Below are 9,522 nucleotides of genomic sequence, written 5' to 3' on the forward strand. Positions count from 1 at the left end.
ATTTGCCCAATATAATTCTGACATTTTAAAATTCAGCACAAGCAGCATTATAAATTTGGTCTGTAATTTTATTTGCAACTAGTTTATTAGAAGCATTTAAAAGACATGTTAAGATCAGCAAAAATATCTGTTTACACACCTAACAAGAGAAGTAGGTCAGAAGCTTCTATGACTTCACTAACCAATTTGTGACCTGTGAAAAATCAGCAAAAGGGGAAATAGAAATGTAAAATTTATCAGAAATGAGCAAACAAAGATGTCTGAGACCTCAGATTTATATTATGGTAGGGCAGAATTGGGCAAATACACCAGGATTGACCTTAGTAAATTCTACTCATAATGGTCCATTATGATTAAATGTTTTAAAATCGGCTCTAATCAATTATGAAAAGCAAACACACAGGAAGTCTCATCTGCTTGTCAAGAACAAGTGACTTACTTTCCCCTCACTGACTAAAGCCAAGACGTTTAAGTTCTTGAAAATCTTCATTTTGCTGGGCCAAACAAAAATTAAAACCACGGGAATCTTCCAGAGTGATAAGACTCTGGTTCCACTGCAGGGGGCGTGGGTTCAATCCCTGGTCAGGGAACTAAGATCCCACATGCTGTGCAATGTGGCCAAAAAATAAAAATAAATAAATAAAAAAAAATTAAAACTATGGAGCAGCAAAATTTTGTTTTATCTTTCTAATAAAAAAACGTGGCTTTCATTTATAAATAAAAGCTACTAAATATTTTCATTTAAAAGATGGAAATATGAATGTATCTTAAGTATCTTTCCTCTGTGTTTCCTGATATTTTAAATGAGATCAGCCACAGGTCTTTCCTTACCTGTGGTGAAAAAGTCCTTCAGTAAGCTGAGGCTTTCAGCAATCTTGTCAAAGTCAGGTGCCAATTTTGCAAGATCCTCTGAATTAGGAAGGGCTTTTCTAATTTTCTCTGAGGAAAAGAAAAGGATAGTCTCCAAATTAATATGTGACTACTGAACCATTCATACAATTTAAATAATCATATACAAACTTAAACAGTTTTTCCATTTTTCTCTCTATTCCAACTAGAACTGCTACATGTATCTGAAACAACGTGTTATTCTGATAATATTCTATAAGCCATGAAAAATTTTTAAAAAGACTCAAACATACGGCTTGGATATTTTTGATTCATAAGTTAAACGCCTTGAGACAGAAACAAGGTATAAATGTTAACACTGGATTGGAATCAGAAGTACTTTAAAAATCTTTTGCAGCAGCTGGCCCAAACTCTAAACAAGTAATGTCAGTCTAAACTCAAGAACAGAGTTTCATTCCTTCTCTTTCTCCTTTTATGCTACCATTACATTCGAAAACCTGTGTATGAACCCAAGACAAGCCTTTATTTTTGCTAGCCTTATTTATAAAGTGACCAAGTATTTATTTTTGTTTACAAATACTCAACAATTCTGTCCCAGTTTGGTACAACTATATAGTATCTTCTGATTCAAGAAGGGCTTTTCTAACTTTCTCTGGAGAAGATAAAACACAAAGTTTCTCAAAATAAAAATATGTATTAGGTCTTATTCTAAATGCAATGAAAGCATTAACTTGTTCCATCTTCATGGAAATGCTACAAAACAGTTCTCATCAGCCCCATTTTACAGATAAGGAATGGAACACAGAGATGTAACAGGACCTGTGCACCCAGCGAAGTGAGGCAGTCAGGTTTAAGCCTAGGTAGCCTAGCTTCAGAACCGAGGCCCATGGCCATTACTGTGTATTATTGGTGAATCTATCAAGTTAAAAAGCTCTCCTCATAAATGTTAGAAAAATAATTTGAAGGCGTGCTTTTCCTGTATATATCTTCATCAGTGCAACAATCTTTAAGAAAGTGTTGTGAATAGTGCATGCAGAGATTAAATCCATCCCTGCATACACCTAAGCTAAAGTCTAAAAAAAGTCTACACAAAGTCTATAAAGAGAGACCTGAGGAAAATAATTTCATCAGACAATTTTTTTTTCCTAAAGATCACCATGACTTACTGGCTATCACAACTATCAAATATACCTGTTTCTCATCTACCTCTAGAAAAAGGGAACAATGGCAGACTAACAGGAGAAATTACTCTGGCCACTAGCTGGCTTTTAAGGAACTTGGTAATAAAAAGTAGAGGTAACCAAGGTACTCAAAGAGAGTTAGTTAGGTGAAGCTGTTCTGAGTAACATACAACACTGAAAATGATGTTCAAGAAGGCTGCTTGGCAGCATAGAAAATGCTGACAAATGTGTTAGCTAACAAAAGACAAGATAGCAAAGTGTTTGTTCACTATGACTATACAATTTTTAAAAAGGAAAGTAAAATATTAACCACATACACAAAGTAGGTACAATCAAAAGAAACTACACTGGCAGCTGTATTGAAGTGATGAACCAGTGGATTATTTTTTGTTTCTTACCAATTTTTCCTCTGCTAGTCTATTACTTTCATTATGAAAATAAAACTGTTGCAACCTTAGAGTTAAGGAGCTATCTCAATACAACTATTTTTCTCTCCTAAAGCGACAACCAAGAAAAGTATTCTAATGTTGATACAAACCCAAATCGATATACTCATCAATCTCCCACACGATGTCAGGCACAATCCATTTATAGTCACTAAGGTCAGGTATCATGTCTTTCCACTGATCAAAAGTCTAAAAGATAAAGTATGCCAATCAAATGATCTGAATGCCATATAAAATATAAAGAAAAACTAGCTGAATTTATTTTGTTAAAACTTGCTAAGCTGCTAAGAGTAATGTATTATGTTCACAATTTTAAGAAACAAAGTGGCCTTTGCTCTTCTAAAAATAAATTAACAGACACGTGTATAAAGCATGTAAATGTTTCTTTACTAAATACAGAAAATGGAAAAATTTAAAATACACTTTTATTTCAAATAGGTTTCATGATTTGACTTTAAACATGATTCGAAGAATAAAAGGAAGACAAACCAGGGATCAGGAGACCCTGCCTCTGATCCCAGAGTTGCCACAAAGTGGTTGTAGGAGCATGCCACCTAACTTCCCTTCCTGGGCTACTAAATGGCAGAGTTGCAAATCAAACCAAGGTATTCTCACTCCCAGGTCAGTGCTCCTTCCATTAGGCCATTTTCACCTCTTATAATAACTAAGATTCTGAGAGCATTTTCCTATTAGCGCCATTAAAACAGTTTAGCACATGACAGAGACACACAATAAATGTTTAAACATCTAATTATATTGTATTACACTAAAGAAAAACGACATATGCTATGAAGCTTTAAAATATTCGCTGGAATAACTGGAAAAGCAGTAGCAAAGTGAAACTCACCTTTTTGGCTGTATAGCCACCCCCAACAGCAGATCCGAGTATGAGATACCGGAGTTTCAAGAGTCTTGCTGCTAATCTGGCTGGCCAAAAGTTCCTGTGGGGCTGGTAGCCATATTTAACTGGAGAAAGTTTCAGTTTACGTAAAGGAAAGCTAGTTAGAGAGGAGAACTGCTGCAGTGACGTCCTTATCTGGGGTCTTTGAAGCTTTAAGGTAGGATGATGTGTATGATAAATACTTCGTGAAACCAGATGTAGTTTCTGTAGTGGTAAACTTCCTTTTGTTCCAGGGCTGTGTTTCACTAAGGATTGGCAGACCTCGCTGAAAGAAAAGTAGGTGTGGGAGAAAGATCAGACAGGGAAACAATGTAAAGAAATGATATTTAAAAAGGAATATGTAAAAGGGAAAACACACAGGGCACACCTGACCAGTTACGCCATGTCTCACAATAGCGCACAGGCACTAACCATTTACTGTGTGCCAGACACTGCTACAATGGGAGCTAACTCAATTAATCCTCCTGATAATCCTATGATAAAACTACCAGGATCATCCCCATTTTATCAACAAGAAAAAGGCAGACCGATATAAGTAAGTTACTGAGGCTCCCAGAGGGACTCAAACCTAGACAGAGGGACTCCAGAGCCTGTCCCTTGATTTACTATATGTGGATAATGCTCATGGCCCCAAAAATCAAAACTAAAGGAAAAAAGAGACTTATTTTATTAGCTATTGACAGCTACTTGCTGTCAATAAATTTGAAAACAAAATATCTTTATTTAGCGACATATCCAACCTAGACTTTACCACTGTGATCATTTTGAAATGGTATAGAAATAATAAATCACTATGCTGTGCAATAGGACCCAATGTAGTGTTGTAGGTCAATTATACTTCAAAACCAAACATTCACACTTAGAAAAGAGATCAGATTTGTGGTTACTACAGGCATAGTGGTAGAAGGGGGAAACGGGGAAAGCAGTCAAAAGGCACAAATTTACAGTTCTAAGGCAGAAAGTGAAGAAGAACTAAAGAGCCTCTTGATGAAAGTGAAAGAGGAGGGTGAAAAAGTTGGCTTAAAGCTCAACATTCAGAAAACTAAGATCATGGCATCCGGTCCCATAACTTCATGGCAAATAGATGGGGAAACAGTGGCTGACTTTATTTTTCTGGGCTCCAAAATCACTGAAGATGGTGACTGCAGCCATGAAATTAAAAGACACTTACTCCTTGGAAGGAAATTTATGACCAACCTAGACAGCATGTTAAAAAGCAGAGACATTACTTTGCCAACAAAGGTCCGTCTAGTCAAGGCTATGGTCTTTCCAGTGGTCATGTATGGATGTGAGATTTGGACTATGAAGAAAGCTGAGTGCAGAAGAATTGATGCTTTTGAACTGTGGTATTGAAGACTCTTTGAGAGTTGCTTGGACTGCAAGGAGATCCAGCCAGTCCATCCTAAAGGAGATCAGTCCTGGGTGTTCATTAGAAGGACTGATGCTAAAGCTGAAACTCCAATACTTTGGCCACCTGATATGAAGAGCTAACTCATTTGAAAAGAACCTGATGCTGGCAAAGATTGAGGGCAGGAGAAGGGGATGACAGAGGATAAGATCGTTGGATGGCATCATTGACTTGATGGACATGGGTTTGGCTGGACTCCGGGAGTTGGTGATGGGTAGGGAGGCCTGGTGTACTGCTGTTCATGGTGTCGCAAAGAGTTGGACACGACTGAGCGACTGAACTGAAGATAAATACTAAGACTGTAGTGTACAACATGATAAATACAATCAGCACAGCTGTTGTGCTATATATGGAAGTTAAGACAGTAAATCCTAAGAATTGTCATCACAAAAATGTTTTTTTCTATTTAATTTTGAATCTATATGAGACTACAGCTGTTCACTAAATTTACTGTCATAATCACTTCATGATGTATTTAAGTTAAATCACTATGCTGCTCACCTTAAACTTATACAGTGATGTATGCCAATTATATCTCAATAAAACTGGGAAAAAAGATGTGTTGTAATAGCAAAAAATGTTACCACTTAAATATATAATATTAAGAGCAAAAATTTATCAACTATGGCATATAAACAAAAGAGGATACTGTATAGCCATTAACGTGATAAGTATGAAGACCATGTAGATATACCAAAAGACTTCATGTAATGTTAGGTTAAAACAGGGATGAAAATCAATGTGGGCTTCCCTGGCGGCTCAGTGGTAAAGAACCCACCTGCATATACAGGAGACATGTGTTCGATCCCTGGTCTGAAAAGATCACACATATTGGGGGACAACTAAGTCCAGCGCTACAACTACTGAGCCCATGTGCCCTAGGGCCCTCACCCTAGAGAGTAGACCCCACTCACTGCAGCTACAGAAAGTCCTGTGCGGCAACAAAGACCCAGCATAGACATAAATAAAATGAATAAAAATTTTTTTAAAAAGAAAGAAAATAAACATGAATTATGGATGCACTTATACAAAAAGGGGCACATAAACTTTTACTTTTAATCACAAAAGTTCCAGTAGCTTACAATATCTATTCTTTGCCTTCTCATGTCTCACAATCCAGGGATGGTTCAGGGATGGAAATTAAGAAAAAATTAACACCTCAGGTACCAGGCTCCCCAGAAACAGAAAGAGAACAAAAAACACCCCAAAGAGAAAAGGATCTAAATGCACATGTTACTATCTGAGCTCTTCCCTCTTGTTCTTCCTGGCAGAGAATGACAGTCTCCTAACAACAAACATACACTTGATTATCTTAGTCATAGTGCTCACTACGGGCCAGGGCCCGTTCTAAAGAAATAAAATATTTCATTTAATTACATGGGACTCTAATTTCTAAATATCTTAAGAAAAAGGAATCGAGAAACAGTGAAATTATGTTGTGAAGAAAGACAGAGAGGGGAAAGGGGTACTTAACTGACAAGCATTATGTCAGATGTTTGCACAAATGCTACTGTTAACTCTCAGAAAAACCTGGTAAGGATCCTTATTTTTCCAACTTGCTTTTTTAAACTGTGTCTCACCTAAGGTAGAATGACTAGTGAATGGTGGAAAAGAATTTGAATATATACTTCTATATTTAGGCCAAACTAAAAATCGAATGTGATGCAAAACAAGGCTCCCCGATCCTCACTCCAGAAATCATCTATTCTCATTTATCTTCTTTTAACCTATGCACTGTAACCTAGCATGTAATTATTTTTTCAACAATTTTATGCAAATACTTATTGCACCTAAATAAATGTTGGTCATTATTCTTCTTACATGTCTATGAGTATGTACTTAGATATACACATCAAAGAATGTTTGTTAAAGAGTAACAATTTAAATGTACTCCTTCATAACCTTCACAGGAAATACATCAAAAGACAAACTCCAGAACATGGGGCATCTGACCTTCCTCATCTCTACTTGGGCAGGCAGCTAAACTGTGCAGTCAACATAAGATATCTTAAACCATGACTATGGAGTCAATAGTAACTTTAGAAACAATTCAGCTGACAGAATCCAACTGAATAAATAATTATCAGTTGATATCTAGTTTGTTTCTAAACTCAATTTTTAAAGCATTTCCTAAATAACTTAATCAATTCAACACAGTGCGCTATTTTCCGAAAAGTCTTTCCTCTTCTTATTTAAAGAGAACTAGATATATTTCCCTAGTAAATACTGAGAAGTAGAAATAAAAATGTTGTAAATAACTTAGTTTAGTACGAAGGGCTGTGGATATACTCAGAAATTAAAATTCTGTGAGGTCAGAAGTAACTTATCCAAGCATTCTAATTGACTAAAACTACAACTATTGTATGCTTTTTTCAGTTCTAAATTTAGACTCCAGGTTAATCTATATAAAGCAAATGGATTCCATCACTTACAAACACTATAAATTACACCACTTAAAACAATCCTAAAAAAATATTCAGGACAGGTGTTTAGAGACTGAGTTAATTCAGGAAATCCAGGTTTTTCCAACTTTGCTTGATACACGCACGTTACTTCTTATCAAATGCCTGCAACAATGAGTTAAATCTGAAGGTATTTAAGAACATTAGAAGACAACTACGTGTAAAAATTAGAGCCAAATTTAATTTCATTAAAATGCACATAGCAACCCATAGAAATGTCAATACTTCTATCATTTTCGGTTTAGAATTAAGTCAGACCAGGTCAACAGTAACACGGTGATTAGAAAAGTGGCGCTACATTCACCACCTCACATCCAAAAAGCAACTCTCCCTCCAAGAACACTGAAAAGAAAGCTATTATTAAGAGAATATCTCTAATCACCATCTCTGACACTGTATGCTTCACTGCTCCAAATCTGACTCCAAATCATGTTCTTCAGCGGACTAAGGAAAGAGGCAGAGTCCTCTTTACTCGAACAGAACAGCTCGGGTACCTGCAAAGGCAATGTAAACCTAGCGTGGAGGTAGAAGAAAAAGACGCAGAAAAGGGACACATGGATAGCAAGCACCAAAGCCCGGAGAGAGAGGGGACAGAAACCAGAAGCCACCAGAGAGAGATAACAGCGAGGACAGAAGGGTGAATGGGGCAGGCACAAAAGGACAACAGAAACAGGCCAAGACTGAAATGGGCCCAGAATCTTCCGAGAGGAACAGGGGCAGGGGCCACTACTGGGGCCAGCATCTCAGGTAAACCCAGTCAGGGCTCCTGCCACTCTGGGACGTCAGAAATATCCCGGAACCATCTAACTGCCCTCCGCCTGGCCTGAGAGTTACCTGCACACTCTGGAGGTAGTGATGGGGCAGCCCCGTTTTCTGGACGCCCCAGAAATAACGGAGCCAGATCGGAGCCCGGACTTACCAGGCCACGGCAGCCCGGCGTACTCGCCACATCCCGCCGGCGAGGAGGTCACACAGGCGCCGAGGCGGCCGGCGGGGAGCCCGGGTTTAGCCCCAGTCCGGCTCCTGCTCCGGGAATGACCCAGGAAGAGGCCCGCAGCAACAAGGGCACAGAGCAGCCTCTGCGGCCCTCCCAATGGCGAATGGACTTCCGTAAGAGCCTGCTGGGCACCCGTACTCGGTCCGTCGGCCAAACCTCCACCCCGCTCTTCCAGCAGGGCAGCAAAAACGGTCCGGCGGAGGACTCGCGCATGCACTCAAAGCCTCTACAGGAACCCTCCCCTCTCCCCACTCCGCCCTCTGTTTCCGGGGCGGAACTGCGAACTTGTGCCTCAAGTTAAATTCTTGAGCGGAAGAGTGGAGGTGTAGGGCAGGGACTGAAAGGCGTGAAATACAGGTGATAAATTCTCACTGGGTGGCTACCAATTTAAGAAAGTGTAATATTGCTTGAGCATAGTGGAGGCTAGGGAATACAGAATGACTTAATACAGTGATAGAGCAATAAAACAGAGTAATGAAAACCCACTGCTGCCTGCTCCTTTGTATGACGTCTTTGTTTAGGAAGAACTTTCATAAGTTTAGAGCAATCTTGGCAGGCTGAGAGGAGTATTGGACAGGTTAAATGCTTTAGAATCTGAAGGAGAGCCAAGAGAAGCTCATGAATTCGGCGAGCTGAAGACTTCATGCCTGTGCAGTTTATAAAGGCATCAAAAATAATTTCATTCATTCACTCCTTAACTGGCAGTCATCCGGCTTTTAATCTCACTAATTTGTTGATATTGCTGTTGTCAAAAGTCACCAACAATGGGTGGTGCTACTGGACTGCTCCACGTTCAGCTCAGAATATTGGATACTCAGCACTCCCCCGGCTTTCAGGACCCACATTAACCTTTTCTCCAGGACCTGCTACTCCGCAGTCTCCTTTGTTGTTTCCTCCTCCCAGCATTTCAATGAAGGGTTCCAGATCTCAAGAAATCCTGGACCCCATCTCTATCTTCATTATCTCTGCCAGTAGTTTGAGGCGGTTCTATAGCTTTAAATATCTTTTCCCCCCTTACAACTCTTGCCATTCTATGTTTTATGTGGAAACGGGCCCATAGGAGGGACATGGCCTGTGAAAGGTAGTGAAGTCAATTAGCGGTATAGCCAGAACCAAAATCAAAGGGCTGGGTTTAAAACTAAGAGCACCCTTAGTTTTAAGGACTCCACCCCCGCACATGCTATACACAAAGAAAATTCCTTTGCCCTTAATTATCAGAACCCACAATGGCTGACTATTTTGGGGGGCTCCAAAATCACTGCAGATGGTGATTGCAGC

General features: G+C 39.1%; 1 protein-coding gene across 4 annotated transcripts in view; it reads right to left on the reverse strand.

The window, feature by feature from the left end:
- Positions 1 to 8,429, reverse strand: part of OPA1 (OPA1, mitochondrial dynamin like GTPase) — an 81,661-nt gene extending 73,232 nt beyond the window's left edge. For 2 of the 4 annotated variants that reach the window (XM_005675106.3, XM_005675103.3), the window contains exons 1-5: positions 8,167 to 8,429; positions 3,324 to 3,642; positions 2,569 to 2,665; positions 832 to 939; positions 140 to 193 (exon numbers count right to left, since the gene is read on the reverse strand). In XM_005675106.3, the coding sequence (XP_005675163.2) occupies positions 140 to 193; positions 832 to 939; positions 2,569 to 2,665; positions 3,324 to 3,642; positions 8,167 to 8,198 (610 nt within the window). In that variant the 5' untranslated portion in view covers positions 8,199 to 8,429. The remainder of the gene's footprint in view (positions 1 to 139; positions 194 to 831; positions 940 to 2,568; positions 2,666 to 3,323; positions 3,643 to 8,166) is intronic. The other 2 variants (XM_005675107.3, XM_005675105.2) reach the window with 1 other exon arrangement.

The sequence above is a fragment of the Capra hircus genome, chromosome 1 (genome assembly GCF_001704415.2).
Source record: "Capra hircus breed San Clemente chromosome 1, ASM170441v1, whole genome shotgun sequence".
Lineage (NCBI taxonomy): Eukaryota > Metazoa > Chordata > Mammalia > Artiodactyla > Bovidae > Capra > Capra hircus.